This window comes from Echinops telfairi, unplaced genomic scaffold (assembly GCF_000313985.2).
Source record: "Echinops telfairi isolate 266 unplaced genomic scaffold, ASM31398v2 ScPeMD7_3533;HRSCAF=4204_0, whole genome shotgun sequence".
NCBI classification, from domain to species: Eukaryota; Metazoa; Chordata; class Mammalia; order Afrosoricida; family Tenrecidae; genus Echinops; species Echinops telfairi.
In genome coordinates, this window is record NW_022107431.1 from 52,804,970 (window position 1) to 52,827,370 (window position 22,401).

The window sequence follows — 22,401 nt, forward strand, 5'->3', positions numbered from 1 at the left end:
TTTTAAGAATGATGAGGGCAATGAATATACAAATGTGCTTTACACAATTGATGTATGTATGGATTGTTATAAGAGTTATATGAGCCCCTAATAAAATTATTAAAACATCAAGAAGACCATGCAGATATCTGAGAATGGCAATTGCTGTCTGCTGAGATATTTCTTCCATTGCTGATGCTGTCTAAGGGACACTCTGGAACTCTATCAAAACTGAACATTTTATACATAGTGACTGGACTATTACAACAGACTGTTCTTTTACTGAAAGATGAAGATTTTGGACTTGTCAATGCTATAATGTGATTGGAATATAACTCATTTCTGTGTAACTCCTTACCTATATAATGTAACATTGCATGATTGGGATTTGAGTAGGAAACATTTGCAAGGGTTTAAGGGAAACATTTAATTAGATGTTGATCCGCTTAAAAAGGGGCCAGACTAAATCCAAGGGTACATATGGTAGCCAACTAAAAAAAGGGAGGGAGGAAAGGGGGGCGGGGTGGGGAGAAAGAAGAAAGAGAAAAAAAAAGATGTGTGGCCCAGGAATAGGGCACTGACTCACCCAAGGGGAGGGTATTGCTTGTGTCTCCACAGGGAAAGAGGGACCACACTTAAAGCCAGTGCCAGAGGAATGCAACATGCCAACAAGGAGTGGGGAGCCAGTGGTGGGGCCTGAGGGCTCGGCCCCCACACCAGCTATGCAGACAACTGACTCTCCCCCCAGAAGAATTTACTTTAGAAGATGGCACTGAAGCTGCAGCTCGGGGAGAGGGGCATGTCAGATCAGAGCACATGGGAGCAAATGAAGGGGAAGGAAGAGAGAGTGGAGCACATCCTGGCCCACCAGGCCTGAGGGACGATATCCCCGCTCTGGACAGCCAATGCACAGAGTGGACCATATAGCTGATCCCACTACGAGACACGCTGTCCCTTGCTGGCCCAGGACCCTAAGGGGTACAACATTGGAGACTCAGTGTTGGAATTGGCCCAGACTGACCCCGCGACACGGAGGCAAACCACTAAAGACGCGTGGCAGAGCAACAGTGGGAGCAGAGCAGGGGCCCCTGAGGGATTACAAAGGACAGACTGGGGCCAGAGCATGGCACCCCATCGGACTTGACTGAAGGACACGCCTAGAGATAAAAAATCACACCTTGATCTATTTACAGGTTTTTCTTTCTTTAAAAAATGTTTTTTTCTTTTAATTAATTTATTCTTTTACGGGTCATTGGTTTTCTTTTTCATTGTCATAGCTGTGTTCTCATTCATCACCTATCTTGCTATGGCTTGATTTTTGGTGCATATTATTATCTCTACAGATCTATCTAGATAAAATAGTCTGGATGAATAGTCTGGAGGAGAAAACAAATGGGACCAATGGTTCCGGGGGAACAAGGGAGAGGGGGAGGCAGGGGTAAGGGGGTGGTGCTGACCAACCCACAGACAGAGGAGCAACAAGTTGATCCAAAAATCAGTGGCAAGGAGGGTGTGAGAGGCCTGGTAGGGATTCAGCAAAGGCAATGTAACAGAGAGAAATTACTGAAACCCAAATGAAGGCTGAGCATGATAATGGGACAAGAGGAAAGTAAAAGGAAATCGAGTTAAGAACTAGGTGACAAAGGGTATTTATAGCGGTCTAAACACTGGCATGTACATATGTAAATATATTTATATAGGAGGGTGGGGAAATAGATCTATGTGCATATATTTATAGGTTTAGTATTAAGGCAGCAGATGGACATTGGGCCTCCACTCAAGTACTTACTGAATGTAAGAACACAGTGTTCTATTAAATTGCATTCCATGATGCACACCTTCCTGGCATGATTGCTGACGAAAAATGTGTGCATAAGGAAATGTGGTGAAGAAATCTGATGGTGCCCGGTTATCAAAAGATATAGTGCCTGGGGTCTTAAAGGCATGGATAAACAAGTGGCCATCTAGCTGAGAAGCATCAAAGCCCACATGGAAGAAGTACACTAGCCTGTCTGACCATGAGGTATAGAAGGGATCAGTTATCAGACATCAAAGAACTGAAAATCATATCAGTGGGTGCCCACCTGCCCGATACAATCACTGAAGACAAACGTGTGCAAAAGAAAATGTGGTGAAGAAAGAGGATAGTGCCTAGCTATCAAAAGATATAGCACCTGGCGTCTTAAAGGCTTGAAGATAAACAAGCGGCCATCTAGTTCAGCAGCAACAAAGCCCACATGGAACAAGCACACCAGCCTGTGTGATCACAAGCTGTCGAAGGGATCAGGTATCAGACATCAAAGAACAAAAAATCATATCATTGTAAATGAGGGTGAGTGCAGAGTGGAGACTCAAAGCCCATTGGTAGGCAACTGGACATCCCCTTACTGAAGGGTTGTGGGGAGGAGATGAGCCAATCAGGGTGCAGGGTAGCAACAATGAAACATATAACTTTTCTCTAGTTCTTAAATGCTTCCTCTACCACCCCCCACCCCCCATCATGATCCCAATTCTACCTTACAAATCTGGCTAGAGCAGAGGATGTACATTGGTACAGATAGCAAATGGAAACACAGGGACTCCAGGTCAGATGACCCCTCAAGGAACAGTGGTGACAGTGGTGATGCCTGGAGGGTGGAGGGAATATGAATTGGAAAGGGAGAACCGATCACAAGAATCTACGTATAGCCTCCTCCCTGGGGAATGGACAGCAAAGAAGAGGGTGGAGGGAGACATCAGTGTAACATATGACAAAATAATAATAATTTATGAATTATGAAGGGTTCATGAGGGAGCGGGGAGTGGGGAGGGAGGGGAAAACTGAGGAGCCGGTATTAAGGGCTCAAGTAGAAGGCAAATGTTTTGAGAATGATGAGGGCAACGAATGTACAAATGTGCTTTACACAATTGATGTATGTAAGGATTGTGATAAGAGTTATATGAGCCCTTAATAAAATGATTTTTTTAAAAAAAGAACAAAAAACCCATAAAAAGTAAAGGAAAAAAAAAAAGACCAGGATTACTGGTCTGATAGTAGAACTACTAGAACTGCAGTCCTTAGTAATCTTTCAAGGCTGGATCGACACTCACCTCATAACTAAGTTTTCAGTCAAATAGCAGACCGGTTTATAAGGTGAATGACAATACCATGGAGGCATATCCCTAGAACTAATTTGATGTGCGAACAAAAGTTCAGCATTTGCCTAGAAACAAAGATAGGGGAAAGGGGGGAACTGAAACTAGGAACATGGTTAGGAAGTGGAGTGAGAGCTGTTAACTTGTGGGGGCAGCGGACAATGGCACAAAACAAAATGTGCACCCAGACTAACACAGTACTGACTGCTGAAGAGACGATGAATATGCTTTATGAACTTGCACCCAAATTATGATTTTTAAAAGTTTAAAATAAATAAATAAGAATGAGGGAAAACAATCTAGCATTTCCTCAAAAATATTTTCTGGTATTTCTGAAATTTAATATTTTTACTACTAATAAATATAGATAAACCGATGGGAAGTAAATATAAAACATAGGGCTAAAAGTAAAGGTCATATTAAGTTTCACAGCTTATAAGAGGATACTAGGCCTAAACTCTTTTAACATTTCCTTTCTTCGTCCTTCCCCTCATTTTTCTTCTTTTATCAGGAATGTTTCCCATTCAATCCCCTAAGTCTGTTTTAATTTTAAGCATTAAGGTACTGGACTTCCCTTCAGTGTTTGAGAAAGAAGTCCCCATCCCAAACATCCCCAAATTGGACATAAGAATGATCCAGCTTTACTCTTAGTTCAGAAAAACAAACCAAACAAACCAGGCTAATAGCGCTCTGTCTCCCTCTTTCTTAAGGGTCAATCTGCAGCAATTCTCCTCAACAACCCTCACCTAGTATTACATGCCTTTAAACACTGTGTAACACCCTCCCGCCCCGCACCGCCACCTCTTTCTCATATTCTGTGCAGGTAATAATATGAGTTCCTATACTTCTTCCTACTTAACTTAACCATTGGGTAACACAGAAATTATATTTTTAGGAGCAATGATTTCAGTCCATTTTTTTTCTTATGAGCATGTCAAATAAGATTATACTGTAGTAGATAGTAGATAATATTGATCAATAACTTCTTAAAGGTTGCTTACATCTTAATATGATGATCCTAAAAATGTATACAAAGAAAAATAACTGAAACAGATGATGTCTTGAGAGCCTTACTTACAGATGAAGATGAATTACCTAATAGCTAACACTGGCACCCATGCACGAATCTGAGGCAATTTAACTGAGGAGGAGAGGACAACAGTAGCAAGGAGAGAGAATCTAGAAGTTAGGAGACAAGTGAGGAGGTATATCACCCTGTGCACACAGTTAAAGTGATTTTTCCCCATAGCAATGAAATGATATCTCAGAATTTTGCTTTGAAACTAATGATGAAAATAACACCTATCAGAACTAGTGAATCATTACTTGGAATTAAAATATCAGAATTGAAAACAATATGAACTCATGCTGCTAAAGAACTACATGCATCTTAAAGTGTTACTAGCTTATGGACACAATTTAACAGTGTACAATTAATGTATATTTATTTAATTATAGTTATTTAGGCTCTTTGCTTCTGATTTAGGCTTCTGTTAGAAACCCATTGGGCTACAATTGTTGAGTTCACAGAGATACTATCTCTGTCTCGTAGAAGAACTGGAAGTTAGACATCATTCTGATTTCTTATTTTCTGTCCCCACATTAGAAGTATGAACATAAACAAAGGAATGATGGCATATAATCATTCTGTATTGAATATGTCTCTGAAAAACCCCTTCCTGAGAAACCTCTTGGGTTATCCATCGATGTCTGCACATACTCTTCTCATTAAGAGGAACCAGCTTAAAGTCAAGACCACTCTTAGTAAAAGGAAGTCCCAGGTACTGTTAAGTTGGAAATAATGTGCTATTCAAATGTTTGTGTCTTAGGAACAAATAAAAATTCATGTCTAATATGGGAGGAGAACATGTAATTAAATAAAAGGTCTTGAAATTGTACTAAACCTCCAATAGAGAGAGCATAATATATTAGGAAGGGTGGCACAATTGTGTGGGGCCATTGGAGGGTTTGAATCCAAACCTTGATATGATTGAACCCACATTTCACCAGTATCATTCTGGTTGCTGAATACAGATTACTACAATATACCAATCTTCAAAAAGTTGCAGTGCACAAAGTGACTGACTTTATTTTGGATATGCAGGTTTGAGTCAGGTGGCAGTTCAGAAGTGGAGAATAAAAGGCAGAGGGAATGAAAGGATGCCTCCAGGTTTATGATCTGAAGAATGAGGGCAGACTTTCCATTTCTAAAGCTGTGGAGAAGGTAGGGGAAGCAGATTTTGAGAGTTTATCAGATGTTAACTCATACTGACTAAGCCTGATAATGCTTGCTCACCTTCCCGGTAAAGATGTAAAGTACACAGCTGTATATATGAGTTTAGAGCTCAGGTTAGTGATAAAAGCTAAAAATGCCAATGTGATTGTTATCAACATAATGAATAAAGAATAATCCAAAATCACCGGCACCAAGTCGATTCTGACTCTTAGAGACCTTACAAGGCAGAAAATTGCATGAGACTCTAAGGAAATAAAAAGCCTAATATTTCTCCCATGAAGTGACTGGTGGTTTAGAATTGCTGACCTTATGGTGAGCAGCCCAACACATAGCTCCCAGAAAAAGTCTGAGGAACTAGGGCACTACAAATTTTAAAAGTTGGAGACAAGTGAAAAATTCAACAAAACAGGTAAAGAATAATGAACCAGAAACACCTGATAATTTTAAGGAAGAAAACCAAATGGGTATATTTTCTAGAAGTCAGGTAAAGAATATGTTTCCAACAAAAGAGAGAAGAATCAATAGTGTCAAGTGGTATTGATAGGTCTAGTTCGAGGAGGACTAAGATTTGACCAGTGAATTTAATGCGGGGAAATCCATTAGCAGGACAGGGATAAATGCCTGACTAGAGCTGGTTTGAGAATGAAGTGAGATACATATCTTACACCGTATACAAAAGTCAACATGAAGTAGCTCGAACATGGAATAGCATATAGAAGAAAACACGGGGGAAACACTTTGGGCATTCGTCTTCAACAACACAGTCTAAGATATAATCCTGAAAGCTCAAGCAACAAAAGATAAAATAAATAAATGTACTGCCTACCAATTTTTAAAACAGAATTAATATACAATAAGGGAAATGTTACATTAAAAAAAAAAACTATTTCTGTACATAGGAGGGCTTTATCAACAAAGTAAATAGACAACCTATTGAGTAGGAGAATATTTTAGTGAAAGACCATGTCAATGAACCCATGTATAAATTTATCCTGCAACTATGACCACTTTGTTTATGAATCTCTTGAGCAAGGACAGGAGGGACTGAGGAAAGAGAGCAGCCTATCAACTGGTTTGTTACAATTCTCCTTTGATGAGTATCTATATGAAACACAACGTCTTCATTTATTTGGCCTATTCAGAGAAATCTATCCACAGACGTTTCCCCCTTGCCTCATGATTACCAATTTTCTAATCATGCTCCTTCAAAGTCCCTGGCCATGAGGCAAGTAACTGGTCACAGCCCAGGAATCAATATACCCTTGTGCATCTGGTCATTTGTACAGAGCAAACAAAGTAAACAACGTGGTACCCTGCTCAAAGTTCTGATTATTGAGGGGATTTCCCTTCACTACTGTCCTTCAGGGAGATCACAGAGAGGGCCGAATATTCTCCACTTTCAAGTAGTGACTGCCTCCAACGAATCATATGATACTGCTAACGAGGCCACGCGGAGAAGAAAAGGAATGGGGACCATAGGCGCTTGGGCCACTTTCTCATGTAGCTTACTTGCGTGTTCATTCAGTTCTTGCTTGCTTGAGCTGAATCTCATATATCACTTCCATTTAATGATGGAAAACTGCTTTGTACGTTGGACTTTATGACAGACAACCTCCAATTCATCACAGAAAATTCTGTATCATACAGAATTATTTGACAGTGACTGCATTGTGAAAAGTCTTTAGTAAGGCTGGGTAACAAGTCAAAAGATGTTTTCTCAAAAGGAGCATACAGTATATACTTGAGTATAAGCCAACCCGAATATCCACTAAGGCACCTAATTTTACTACAAAAACTGCATTAAAAATGTGCTGAAGACACAATCAGCACCCTACCCCTGTGTGGGTTAATGCCCTGTTCCCCCGGCTGCCCATACCGCCCCCCATCCTTTTTAATGTGCTATCATATGTATCCCATGTATATCCCTGGGTTTAGTCTGGCCCCTGCCTTATAACCTGGACCTCACCCCAGGGATGTATATATACAGTAACTTTCTCCCTATGCCCCCTTTGAATTTTTTGAGCTTATCTCAGCGGACTCATGTAGTACTTGTCCTTAACCCAGAGCTCCAAGACAAGAACGCAACACACTGACATGAAGCAGGGAACAGACAGAGAGGCCTGAGGGGTCAGCCCCATTACCAACTAAGTGGACAGCACCACCCTCCCTCCCTAGAAGAATTCACTTCAGAGGACAGCACTGAAGCTACAGCTCAAGAAGAGAGACTGTCTCGTCAGAGCACACCGAGGGGGGGTAGAGAAAAGAAAAAAAAAGAGTGAAGCACATCCTGGCTCACCAAACCCTGAGGACAATGTTCCTGCTCAGAACAGCAATGCACAGAGATGACCGCAGGGCCAGCCTCACCACAGGACACAGCGTTCCTCAATGACCCATAGCACCATTGGGGACAACAATGGAGACACACAGGGGGAATTGTGCCTGCCATGAGCTCCCAGCGCCGGGGCCAACCTTCAGGGGCATGCAGCAGAGCAGCAGGGGAAGCAGAGCAATGAAGTCTCCAGGAATAGAGGTGGTGCCAGGGCAAGGCACCCCATCAGACTCCACTGGAAAGCACCCGTAAAGGACAACAAACAGACTCTGAACTATTTCTATGTTTTTTTGTGTGTGTGTTTGTTGTTGTTGTTGTAGCTATTGTTTTACTTTCTATTGTTGCTTCGTTGTACTCAGTCTTGTGATGGTACATAGCATGTCTACCTGGAAGGGATAGGTGGGATAAACAAGCCAGAAGAGAGAACAACGGGATGACAGTTCCGGGGGTACACAGCAGTAGGGGAGGAGGGGGAAAGGAAGTGGGTGTTAACAAACACAGGCACAAGGGAATGACAAGTGATCCAAACAAAATCAGTGGCAAGGAGGGTGTAAAATATCTGGCAGGGCTGGATCAAGGGCAATGTAATGAAGAAGAATTCCTAACACCCAAATGAAGGCTGAAAATGATAGTGAGACAAGAGGAAAGTACAAAGAAATAGAGGAAAGAACTAAGAGGCAAAGAGTAGTCATAGATATTTAAATACAGGCTATAAAGACATAAACATAGTTATATATGACGAGGGGGAAATAGATCTATATACATATATTTATAGGTTGAGTATTAAGAAATTAGATAGACAATGGGCCCTGCTCAAGTACTCCTTCAACCCAAGAACACTTTGTTCTAACAATTGCTGAAGACAATTGGGTGCACAAGCAAATATGGTAAAGAAAGCTGATGGTGCCCAGCTACCAAAAGATATAACATCTGAAGTCTTAAAAGACCTGAAGATAAACAAGCAGCTATTTAGCTGAGAAACAACAAAACCCACATGGAAGAAGCACACCAGCCTACCCTGACACAAACGCTGAAGACAAAGCGGGTGCATAAGCAAATGCGGTGAAGAAAGCTGATGGTGCCAGGCTATCAAAAGATATAGAATCTTGGGTCCCATAAGCTGGAAGATAAAAAAGGGGCCATCTAACTGAGAAACAAGAAAGCCCACATGAAAGAAGCACACCAGCCTGTGAGATCGCAAGGTATCGAAGGTATCAGGTATCAGGCATCAAAGAGAAGAAAAAAAAATCATAGCATTGTGAATGAGGGGGAGTGCGGAGTGGGGACCCAGGGCCCATCTGTGGGAAATTGGACATCTCCTTGCAGAATGGCTGCGGGGAGGAGACGAGTCAGTCAGGGTACAGTGTAGCAACGATGAAATATATATACAATTTTCCTCTAGTTTTGAATGCTTCCTCACCCCCACTACCATGATCCCAATTCCACCTTACATATCTGGCTGGACCAGAGGATGTACACTGGCACAGATAGGAACTGGAAATACAGGGAGTCCAGGACAGATGAACCCCTCGAGTCCAGTGGTGAGAGTGACGATATCAGGAGGATAGAGGGAAGGTGAGGGAGAAAGGGGGAACAGATTATAAGGTCTACATATAACCTGCTCCCTGGGGGATGGACAGCGGAGAAGTGGGTGAGGGGAGACATCAGATGGTGTAAGATATGACAAAATAATAATAATTTATAAATTACCAAGGGTTCAGGGGGGAAAGGGAGTGGTGAGGGAGGGGGAAAAATGAGGAGAGGATACCAAGGGCACAAGTAGAAAGCAGGTGTTTTGAGAATGATGACAGTAACAAATGTACAAATGTGCTTGACACAATTGATGTATGCATGGATTGTGATAAGAGTTGTATGAGCCCCTAATAAAATGATTAAAAAAATGTGCTGAAAAACTCAGTTTACACTCGAGTATATACGGTACATATTTTTTTGCATATTAACATTGACACAAATGGCACATGCACACAAATATACTGCTGTGAAGTGAATGGCTTGCCACGGCTTTTCTATCCATATTCTTTGTAACTCCCACCAAATGACTGGGTAGGAGCATGTAAGAAACGTGTAGAGGACCCAAACTCAAGGACTGGTCAGTCATGATCATCAGGAAAGACTCACCACTAGAAAAGAGTAGGCACCATAAAGACTCCTGTCAGCAGGGGTGAAGGCAGCCGGGGCACCGAGGCTGCAAATCTGAGACCATGAGCCAGAAGAGAGGGGCCAAGCAGAGACCATGAGATGGAGTAGTGTACCCACAAAAAGAGTAAGATCTAATGCCTCAGGGAGGAGGCTGGCTTACAGAGTGTCGTACCCTTTGAGCATTTGTCAGAACTAATGAACGTTGTCATTTCTGTTCTCGCAGGGGAGAGGTCAAAGGGCCATGTGGCTGAAGATTGAGAACCAGAAAGAGACATAACTACCAGCATGACTAAAAAAGAGGCCCTGGCGTGGACAAAGGAGTGTATCCTTAATAATTTCTGATTGTGACATATGGTAATCTGTTAACTTTCCTAATAAACCTCATCATCATGACTACTGTGTGTGAGTTCTACGTGGCCATTGTAATGGATGATTGAATCCAATAAAAAAGTAGTGTGGGACAGAGCGTTGGTGTGAAAATAGAGCAGAGAAAGTTAGAGAGTAGAGAAATGTCTGACCTTTGCCTGTGGTGATCAGCGGTGGGCGAGTACTGTGATGCCGGCCTATAACACATACAGGAAGGTTGTGTGGTTTACAAAGAACTTTAATAGTATGTTGTTCTTTGCATACATATATGGTAGTTATCTGCTGAGGATGGCAGACCTTTATTTCAAAATTCTAAGGGTCTGTACTGTGATTCATCATAGGTCTGGACAAGACTACAAACAGTACTATTTGCCATTGACACTTCAGGATTACTAGATTAGCTAGATCGTAAGGTCTGAGTGGCAGGCAAGCTCGCATGGCAGTCTGAGCTTTTCTCATTTTCTCTTCTTCTGGGCTCTCCTCAAAAGTTGTTAAAAGACCCATTGGCATAGCCAAAGGAAGCATATGTTCCTCCCAAATCCAAAGAGGTCCACGAGACCTGCAACTCATTTATAGATTTAAGAGAGGCCAGATGGTGAGCTGCTAGCTCATCCCAAGATGCAGAGTGGGAGGCAGGTCAGAGAATGATGAGTAGGATGCAGGAAGAGAAGAGAGTACATTTTGTCAGAGCATCCATAAGTATTGGATGCAGGCCACACCACCATGGAAGCTCAGCTGATTGACTCCTTACATCAGGTCACAAAATGAGGATGATGACAAAATATGCCAAACCATTGAAAAGCATAGCCTAGCCAATTTTATATATAACATTACCACATTCTCCTTTCATAATACTCTACCTTTTGACAAAGTATAACAACAAAGGTATTAAAATCAATATTACATATGATGGAAAGTATTTTACCTTGCTTGCTATCAGGATGTCTTGTAACTTCGGGAAGATAGCAGTTTGGCAAGGGATATGATGAAAAGATTGGCCAAGGATATGGATCATAACCCTGGACACAAAGGTGAACAGATAGCTTTAATGAGCAATTTAAAATATTATTTTGTTTTTAAACTTTATGAGTTATCATTAATTTATATTGACTTTTTCCCTCATAACTTTCAGTGAAGTTATCTACCTAACTGGATAAGCTATTTGATAATCAACAACTAATTATTCTAACAGACAATAAGTCAAATGAAGAAGAGCAGGGACAGCAATGATGACAGACATCTGGTAACTTGTCCGGACAGCTACAACTGACAATGATTTTATAATTTTTTTCATGAAAGGAAAATTATAGCCTTCAAAATAGATCATGCATTTGCAAGTTTGTTCACCAAAGTGTGCCTCTTGTGCTGTCGATCATTTCTCTCTCACCCTTCCCAGGGTGACAGGCAAAGAAAACATCACTCAACACCACCAACAACAATACACCTTCTGAGAAAACCAAACTCCATGAATATTGATGGAAGCACAGGTACTCCGTATTGTCACAGAAATACAAAGAGAATAAAGTTATCTAATAAAAGTTACCTTTCATAAGACTGAGGGACATTAAAGGTAAAATCGTAAAGACACACAGAAAGAATGACAACTTTTTTAATAAAACAGCACACACCCACCTCGGACTCCATAAAGCAGCGCTCGTGACTCCCATGCATCAAGGATGCTATTTTAGTTTGAAAGGGTTCACTTGCATCCTAAAGTTTTCAGGTAGCAAAAGTTCAACTCTATGATGCAGAATGAGAAAGTCGATGCTGTTACGTGTCACCAGAGTTGGCTGCCTTGCTTCTAAATATGTCATGAACACATTCCATGCTCCATCTCCATCTCACTCACCTGTTCTAGTGTTCTTGGAGGCAAAATCCGTTCTAATGGCCCACCAATAAGATGTATCCTAACAAGAATGTGATTCCTTTCTACTGACAAGCCATCAATTATGAAGTCTCTGAAATGTAAATACGTCATTGTTGTTATTGCCTAATGGAATATGGCTTATTTTTATCATAAAGAAACTGAAATGTAAAAGGAAAATAAAGCACAAAATTCACTTTTGATAAACAGATCATCAAAGTAACATATTCAAACAAATGACTAAATTTACTTTTTATCTTTGAAAGTAAGCCACTGATAGAGATATTATTTATATAATGAAATTGAGAAAATAATATTTACTGAGAAATGTTAGTATATTTAAATGAGAAATAGAACTAAGATACACATAACTTCTACAGTGACTTTAACAATTAAGTTTTAGTCGATTTTCATTAAATTCTAGTTCATGCCTTAAATACAATAGAAATATTAGTTTTGAACAGCCCCCATAATTCTTATGATCCTTTAAGCTTTTAAACTCAGATTATAATAGAGCATACTTTTTTGTTGTTTTGGGTTTTTTTCCTAATTACAGACACAAACTCAGTATGAGCAATTGACTAAGTACATACAATAAATGTCAGCCAAGTTGAGGTAGTGGCAGATGTGAGTTATTAATAGAAAAAAAATTGTCATCATTTGGCAAATAAACACCATTTATGATTATAAACTAACCTAATTAAGAAAATGAAATAGAGAGGGTCTTTAGCAGGAACACAAAATTAAATACTTTGTTCAATGAGTCATCCTACACAAGCAACCTAGATTTAAATATAATACAATTTTAAAGAATGAAAACATCAAGTGTAGAAAGTGCTGCCCAAACACAGCAGTCCTCTTCAAAAGAATAGATCATAGTCTTCCTAACTAGGGCATTTACTCTTTGATTGCTTTTTACTCTTATGACTTAAACATATTCATTTTAAGAACAATACTAAAAATCACTTCCTTAAAAAAGCATCTGCTAAAACAAAGTTGTTTTTTATTTTTGTATTTAATGGATCTTTTTTTACCTGCAGTTTTCAGACGTCTCTAAAATATTTTCTTCTTGTGCAGTTAGTAACATTTCAGATACTTGATATTGAGCCTCTAGTAAGAGAAGTGTGTCCAGAGAACAACATATCACATTTAATAGCCTATTTAAAAAAAAATGAGAACAGTTTACAAAATGTTTTAAAAATTTATAAGACTTCTTAATGCTCCAAGTAATATCTATACATCAAAACACAAAATTTATGTGAAAGAGCATTTTCATTATCTTTTAATTTCATTTTTTTACAACCTAGGTGAAGTGCCCCCATAAACAGTTGGCCTTGCAAATACTTAAGTCCCACATCCATGGATTCAACCAACCACAGATAGAAGATATTGAAGAGAAAAAAAAGGAGGGAAGGGAGGGAGGGAGGGAAGGAGGAAAGAAGAGCTTGTGTAGTCAAGGTAATATCTCAAAGAGAGCTCAAATATAGTATTATAAGTAATCTAGAGATGACTTAAAGGAAGGACCCATGGTGGCATAGGGGTTATGTACTGGGCTGCAATCCCCACGGTCTGTAGTTTGAAACTACCAGGTGCTCTGCAGGAGAAAGATGGGGCTTTCTAGTCCTGTAAACAGTTTCAGTGTCGTAAGTTCACAGGTTCTACCCTGCCCTACAGTATCTCTAAGAGTCAACCTCGACTTAATAGCAGTGGGTAGAGACTATTTAAAGAATACAAGAGGATATAAGTAGGTAATATGCAAATACTACATCATTTTATATAAAGGGCTTGAGCATTCTTCGATTTTGATATTGAGAGCAAGGAGTGTCCTGAAACTAATCCACCATGTACACAAAAAATAGACTGTGTGTATGTATATGTTTGTAGATAGATAGATACATAGATGATAGATAGATAGATGACAGAAATTGACATATATAGATGACAGATGTATTTATTACTGAAAAAACATGACAGAGACATTAGCCAATTCAGCACTTCACATGTATACAATTTACCATTAATTAATCATATTGTGCAAACTCCACCAACAATCATTGCCAAATTTTCTTTCTAAACAGAAACTCATTGCTTCCAAACAATGACTCCACTTTTCATCCTCACGCAAATTTTTAACTATTTTAAGTAGAAATCTGCCATCCAAAATATGTTGCTATTGAAATGTTATTTAAAAGGTGATTGGTAATTTCTCATCTTATTTTTAAAATTTCATCAAAATCTAACTTAAAAACGAATAGCAAATTTCCTTCTTAATGAGCACTCAATTAACTTAGGTATTCATCAGAGAATATTAGCAAGTAACAAAAATCTGCAAAGCGATATAACTTTTGATGGGCAGGAATTCCTTTGTCACTCTGCCTCACAGTCTCCAAGCTGCACCTGTTATGTCCCGTGGTTTCCTTGCCTCGGCCTCCAGTCTCGGCCTGGCTCCTTCGGTCTGCCCCACAGTCTCTGGTGTCTCTAGTCTCAGCCTCGGGCACTTCAGACACAGATCTCAAACATGGCCTTCTTCTGAGGGTCCTCGGGTTTCTCTCTGTGCTTCCCAGAGGACTCTGATACACATAGCAGTGGCTTTGATGCGAGTGGGGTTTTTGTTTTTCAGCAGACCATGTGCCCAAGGAATCAAAGGGTGTGACTTGCTTAAGGTCAAGTCTTGTTGTTGTTGTTGTTGTTAGGCACCATCGAGTTGGTTCCAACCCATAGCAAACTTATGCACAACAGAACGAAACACTGCACGGTCGGGCACCATCCTCACAGTTGTTCCTGTGCTTGAACTCCTTGTTGCAGCCATGGTGTCAATCCATTTCCCTGAGGGCCTTTCTCTCCTCCACTGCCCCTCTATTTTACCAAACATGATGTTTTTCCCCGGGGACTGGTTTCTTCTGGCAATGTGTCCAAAGTATGTAAGATAACGTCTCACTATCCTGGCCCCTAAGGAGCACTCTGGCTATACCACTTCCAAGACAGATCGGTTTGTCCGTTTAGAAATCCATGATACTTTCAGCACCACAATTCAAATGCTTCTATTCTTCACTGGTTTTCTTTATTCGATGTCCACCTTCCACATGCATATGAGGCAAATGAAAACACCATGGCTTGAATCAGGTGCATCACAGTCCTCAAAGTAACCTCCTTGATCTTCAATATTCTAAAGAGACCTTACACAGCAAATTTACCTGATACAACATGTCTTTTAAGTACTGTTTCCATGAGCACTGATTTTGGACCCAAGCAAGACAAAATCCTTGACAACTTCAATCTTTTCTCCATTTATCATGATGTTGCCTACTGGTTCAGTTGAGAAGTCAAGTCTTCATTCCACCTTAATCCTGGTCTATTAGCATAGTGGAGGATTTCCTCCAAAAACAGGATTATAGTCATACGTAGAGAGTATATAATATTTCACATAAGGAATTATGGTTAGGCAGGCCATACTCATTGACTACATCATCTTACCCACTCAATTGAAGACCTTCTAAAGTGAACCCATCCATAGCATTGGCAGTATTATTGAGGCACCAGCTCATTCTTCTGATATCAGGGTGGTTGGTGGAAGCTAAGATTTCATGGTTCATAAATCTACTTAACTAATTGTTTCTATATGTGTTAAATTGTCTTCACTCTTTTTGCTCAAGCTGAAAAGAGAGCAGTAGTAGCCCCTTAGATGGCTACTCACAATGCCAGTAGGAATTTGGTCTTTGTGGATTATATGTCAATTGCACTTGACATCACCTGCAGATAGGGTCCTGAACCCCTAGACCAAACAATGTATTCCAAGGTGTTTGCTTATAACTTGGAAATTTTAATAATTTTGCTTCTTGTGTGTTCTAGTATATTCATGAATATATTTACTGTACATGTAAATCAATATGTAGAAATAACTTCTGTTCTTCCCATACCTTCTCAGCTTGCTTGACTTTGTAGGTATCCACTCAGAGAGAATTGCAGAATTGTGTATATAATAGTATTTAATAGCATTTCCCTTTGCTGCCTTTAGCCTTTGTGCTCCTCTCAGTGTTTTTCCCTGCCTCCATCATTTTTTGTCAACATCTCAGTGACTATATATTGCCTTCCTGACCTTCACCCCAGTTGACACTTGTCTCTCCTCCAATCAGTGATCTGTGCTTCTTTCCCCTCATACCCACAAGAACCATCAAAGAATACTTCTTTTAGTGTAAAACCCTTGTGTTAAGCTTTTACAACACAGACCTTATAAAATATTTGTCATCTTGTAATTCACAAATTTCACTCAGCATAACAGCCTCCAGATGTACCCAACTTTTGAGGTATTTTGCAGATCCATCATAATTCTCTAATAATATTTAATACTCCATTGTGTGCATGTGCACAAGTTTATTTATTAATTCGTTAATCGGCACTTAGGTTTTTTCCATCTTTTTGTTGGAATAGAAATAAAACAGTAGTGATGTGTTGATGCCAACTTTTCCTAATTGGAAGAAGTCTGACATGTCCTTCATCTCTTGTGATCTGTGAGATTGGCAAGATCTTTGCTTTCTCTTATAACTAAGTACAGCAAAGGAGATAGATTGAGTGTGATTATATGTACATAATTAGATGATTATTGTGGCAGTTACATAATCTATCAACTTGAGGAAGGGGTAGAGTCTGGTCTGTCAATTAGGTTGCAGCTTGAAGACCTCATTTGGAGGTGCTACGGAGATAAATAGCTCGCTGGAGGTGGGAACACACTCACTCCCTGGGAGGCATTCCTGTTGACAAGACACATGGAGATATGCTAGAGTCCTGGAGCTGGAGGAGCCAAATGGAAACCCCTGCCCGCGCTAAGATGCTTCAACTGCCACTGGATCCACAAGACTTTCCACCCACTGGCCTGTGAGCTTTCTTCCTGCATTTGGGATCATTGTATATGTTGCATGACTCTAAGGAAGAATTTATAGATTGGTAACAGGAATATGGTCTAATGTCAGATTTATGGACCTGACTTGGACTGGGTTGGGGTATTTTATTAATGTACAATTACTCTTTGATATAAAGTTCTCTCATACACATATGAGTGTCTATGAATGTGTTTCTACAGTGTACCCAGACAAACACAATTATATTATATGGGACTGGACTGCATTTCTTGCTGGAGTCTCTCTACTCTGCTAACTTTATAGAAACAAGCCACCATGCTGGGGGAAAACACCCGGTAAGAACAATGACAGCCGACAAAGCCTTCAGCTTCTGGTGATCAAGAAAAGGAGACAGACATCTAGTTCTAAAACCACAAAATTCTACCAACACTCTGACTTTAGAAGCAGAACTTTGCCTAATTGAGTTTCAAATGAGACCACACTCCCAGGTGACACCTTGATTTCAGCCTTCTAAGAATATTATTATCTCACAAGTTTCTGTCCAGGCACAAAGTAACAGGGCCCTCTGTTATCATGGAAAAAGAGGTTCCACTAACAATAGCAACAAAAAAAACGTAACACATACAATATAACAAATTTAAAAAGAAATGTACAAGACCTAACTGAAGAAAGCTATATCTGTGAGGAATGTAAAAAATTCAGTGGAGACACATCATCTAGATAAGAAAGTTAAAGGTGGTAAAGAAGTAAATTCTCCTTCAACTCATTTGTGAGTTTAATTTAAATTTACAGTAACTAATACTTTAATGAAAATTTTAAGTTTTTAAAGTAAATTTTTTATAACAGGAATAAGATGATGAGTATGTATATGTACCTTCATTATTACCACATACTTCTATTTATTGGTGCTGAATTTGGGAGCAAGGTACATGTTAATCCTCACAATAACTTTGTGAGGAAGATACATATGGAGTCTTGTTCTCGCATATAAACAGATGCAGAGATATTAAGGATCTTGCCGAAAATATCCATGGCACAGATAGGAACCTAAGTCTTATAGTTTAGCCCAGGAACCCACATTCTTAGCCATTGGGTAGTAGTTATATATTACTCTGTAATACATATGAGTATAAAGCTGCAAACTTAAATCAACAAAGGATGTATAAGGCATCAATAGAGAAAGCTATGAAAGTTTAATCAGAGTGTTTAAAGTATTTGTAATTAAATGGAAATAGATATCAGGTTGATCGATCAGAAAACATTAAAAGAGGATCAACAATGTATGCAATGTTATAAGAGCTGTAAGAGCCACCAATAAAATGATTTTTTAAAGGCATATCAATCCATCCTAAATTGATCTATACATTTAATATAATGATAATTAAAATTCCAATGGGTTGGTTTGTGTGACAACCTAATTCTAAAATTAATATGGAAAAACAGAGGATTGAAAAAAGCCAAGAGATTTTGGAAAATAAGAACAAACAGAAAAAGGTTGCATTAGTTATTAGTTTAAAGCTGTAACAATTAAAACAAAGATTTTAAAAATTCAACTGAACAGAAATATAAAGTTCATAAACAGACCTTTGCAGATAGACTTTTAAAAAAAATCATTTTGGGGGGGTTTCATACAACTCATCACAATCCATACATCTATCCATTGTGTCAAGCACATTTGTACATTTGTTGCCATCATCATTCTCAAAGCATTTGCTTTCTACTTGAGCTCTTGGTATCAGCTCCTCATTTTCCCCCTCCCTCTCCATCTCCCTCCCTCATGAACCCTTGATAATTTATAAATAATTATTATTTTATCATGTCTTACACTGTCCAACATCTCCCTTCACCCACTTTCTGTTGCCCATCCCCCAGGGAGGGTGTTATATGTAGATCCTTGTGATTGGTTCCCCCTTTATCCCCCACCTTCCCTCCACCCTCCCAGTATCACCACTCTCACCACTGGTCCTGAGGGGTTTATCTGTCCTGGATTCCCTGTGTTTCCAGTTCCTATCTGTACCAGTGTACATCCTCTGGTTTAGCCAGATTTGTAAGGTAGAATTGGGATCATGATAGTGGGGGGAAAGGAAGCATCTAAAGAAGTAGAGGAAAGTTGTACTTTGCTACACTGCTCCCTGACTGGCTCATCTTCTCCCCGTGACCCTTCTGTAAGGGGATGTAGAGTTGCCTACAGATGGGTGTTGGGTCTCCAATCTGTACTCCCCCTCATTCACAATGATAGGATTTTGTGTTCTTTGATGCCTGATAACTGATCCCCCTCATGATCACACAGGCTGGTGTGCTTCCTCCATGTGGACTTTGTTGCTTCTCAGGTAGATGGCTGCTTGTTTATCTTCAAGCCTTTAAGACCCCAGATGCTATATCTTTTGATCTTTCTTCACCTCATTTGCTTATGCACCCATTTTGTCTTCAGCAATCAGGTCGGGAAGGTGAGCAACATGGAATGCCAGTTTAATAAAACAAAGTGTTCTGGCATTGAGGGAGTTCTTGAGTGGATGCCCAATGTCCAGCAGATAGACTCTTTAGCAACATATTACAGAAGTATATATATGTGTACAAGGAAATATTTAGCTATTTAGCTAAAGTTGTTTATAATACTTCAAACCTGGAAACAACCAATATTTCCACAAGCAATGTAATATATATATATATAAAATCTCCAAAGGAAGTTTATACAACAATGAATATAAATTAACTGAAGATACATGCAAAAACACTAGTCTTAAAAATATAACACAGAATAGGTCAGGCATGACAGAATGCAGAGGCTATGAGTCCATTTACATGAAGTCCTAAAAGCAGCAAAAGCATTAAAAGCCTGGTGGAACAGTGGGTAACACATTGGGTTGCTAACCCAAAGGTCAACAGTTCAAAAACACCAGGTCTCAGTAAAGTGTTCCATCCTGAGAAACCCACCACAGTTCTGCTCTTTCCCATCAGGCCGCTGTGAATTAGAATTGTCTTAAGAACAGCAAGTTTGGTTTGGTCTTTTATTAGGAAAGGAGGCCGGGTGGCATAGTGGTTACGAGTTTGGCTGTGATCTGCATGATGGGCAGTTCAAAACCACAAGCAGCTCCATGAGAGAATTGTGTAGGTGTTTCTGTGACAGCAATTTTTTAAGTTGTATGTTTATATTCTATACAATATTAATAATTTTAATATTTTACAAAATAACTTTAAAAATTATGTTTTGGTGGATACTATATAAGCTTATGTGCAAAAATAAAAAATTCAGAATATTAATACAAGAATTATATCACTAATTATCATGCACAAAAGGTTCTTCCAAGTCTCAATAACAACTAATGCCATTTGCATCTCAATTAGGTAATCATCTAATAAAGAGGTTTTAATGGCTCATTATTTATAACAGCACATTTGTATAAGCTTGCAGATAGAGTAAACATGGAAGAAAAAGCAATTTAGGAGAAAAAGTATTTAATAACATTAAGGCTTGGTATATAAAAAGTATAGGAACAGAAGTAGACCAATTTATATCCACTAATGTAGACAAACTGCTAAAAACCCTGTCTCAAAGAGTATATATTATCAGACTTATCAGCAACAATTGTCAAGATTAATTTTTGTGGGCCACAATCCAAATATGCTAGCGCTATATAAAAACAAAGAGTATTTATCTCTTAAATATTTATAAATTTGTCAAGTGGTAAATAAAAGACTTTAAAAGAAAGATTTGTAAAGTCAATGAATGATTCTATGCAATACAATAGAAAATTTTAGAGATGGGGTTCATATGAACAGAATCTAGTCTTGTCTGTCTCCTGTTCCACTCTTGGAAACCTGCAGGGGCAGTTCTACCATGGTCCTATTGTGTTGCTATGAATCGAATCACCTCTACAGCAGTGAAGTTGAGTAAGCATTAGCCAAAGATTCTAGCTGACCTACTACTATTTACTCACTCACTGCCACTGAGTTGATTCTGATTCCTAGCAATCAAACATAAAACTTATAGGTCACAATAGTGAATTTCTATACAATATAATATTTTAGATTTGCTGTACATAAATGTTGCTTAGTGAAGTTGTTAGTATATTGTGCCAACCTGGCCGATAAACACATGTGGGGTTAATTGAAGGGCGGAGGGATAAATGGCTCAGTGAGCCTCACCTTTCTAGTTCTCGGGTCTCTTGCTTTCTGATGGTCGCATCAGGGTGCAGCTGCCTTAGCCAGTTCCCTGCTTCAGCTGGCAAGGCTGACTTCCTGCAAGACCTCCCCAAGGTGAAACCTCATGGACCTACCACGATGGAGCCCTGGGTGATGGAGCAGCCATGTGGAGACCCCTGCCAGCCCTGAGATGTTTACACATTCACTGACTCGGCTTTCCTCCTGCAGTCAGCATCATTGCGTCTGTTTGGTGATGGAGGAGGACTTTGTGGACTGGTGTTTGACATATGGGTTAATGCGTTAATGTTGGACTTGTGGGCTTAGGCAGCACTGGATTGGGATGTTTTCTTGATGCACACTTACCCTTTATATAGAACTGTCTCTTGTACATGAGTTTCTTTGGATTTGTTTCTCTAAAGTACCCAGGCTACCACACTCAATAAACTAGTACTACAGAATTAACATTTGACAAAGAAATATATTATTCAATGAACTGTTTTATATTTCCATTTCTATAATATAAAAGAATCTAATGCTTATTTTACTTATAAAACAAGCTGGTTAAGTCAAGAAGTATTCAAACGAAATTCAACAATTATGCAAGGTGAAACTGGTGAATGAGATAAAAGCATAATATTATATCATGCTTTCATTTTTAAAAGGTACAGCATTAAAAAGACACTTGAAATAAATTAATGTAAAAATATCAATGGCAAACAAATTTCAGAAGAATGCATAGGTGACTGCATTTTTGTGTACTATTAGAAATAATTTAATTCCACCTTATTTCTTATGTTATACCTTATTAGGTTAAAAGTTTCAGTATACCAACAGTATATAGTAGTCAAAGATCTTAGTTATTCCTTTTTAAACAGGACTAAGTAGTGTGCAAATATTACTCACACTATTATTTTCTTATGGTCTCCAAGTACTCAGCATAGCATCATATGTTGCTATGGATATATGTTGTTCCTTATATAATGGTGGCGAAATTGGATCATAAACAAATTTAAATGGTGGTGAAGGCATAAAGGAGTCAATTTGTCCAGAAAAAGCTTCTAGAGGAAGAAGGATTTGGGTCAATTTTAGTAACACTATGTTATCGTTGTTAGGTGCTGCGGTGGTTAGATAATCTGTTGTCAATTTGAAAAGATTAAGAGTGAAGGGGTGGCGTTTAGCCTGTCAATCAGGTCACAACTTGATGGCCTCATTTAGAGGTGCTAAGGAGATAAATAGCTCATTTGAGGTGGGACACAGGATCACTCCCTAGGAGACATTGCAGTTGACAAGACACATGGAGCTATGCTAGTCCCCTGAGCTGGAGGAGCCACAT

General features: G+C 39.2%; 1 protein-coding gene across 2 annotated transcripts in view; it reads right to left on the reverse strand.

The window, feature by feature from the left end:
* TBC1D32 (TBC1 domain family member 32) overlaps positions 1-22,401 on the reverse strand; it is a 289,724-nt gene that overhangs the window by 91,959 nt on the left and 175,364 nt on the right. For both annotated transcript variants that reach the window (XM_045294624.1, XM_045294625.1), the window contains exons 23-25: positions 13,104-13,226; positions 12,055-12,163; positions 11,131-11,224 (exon numbers count right to left, since the gene is read on the reverse strand). In XM_045294624.1, the coding sequence (XP_045150559.1) occupies positions 11,131-11,224; positions 12,055-12,163; positions 13,104-13,226 (326 nt within the window). The remainder of the gene's footprint in view (positions 1-11,130; positions 11,225-12,054; positions 12,164-13,103; positions 13,227-22,401) is intronic.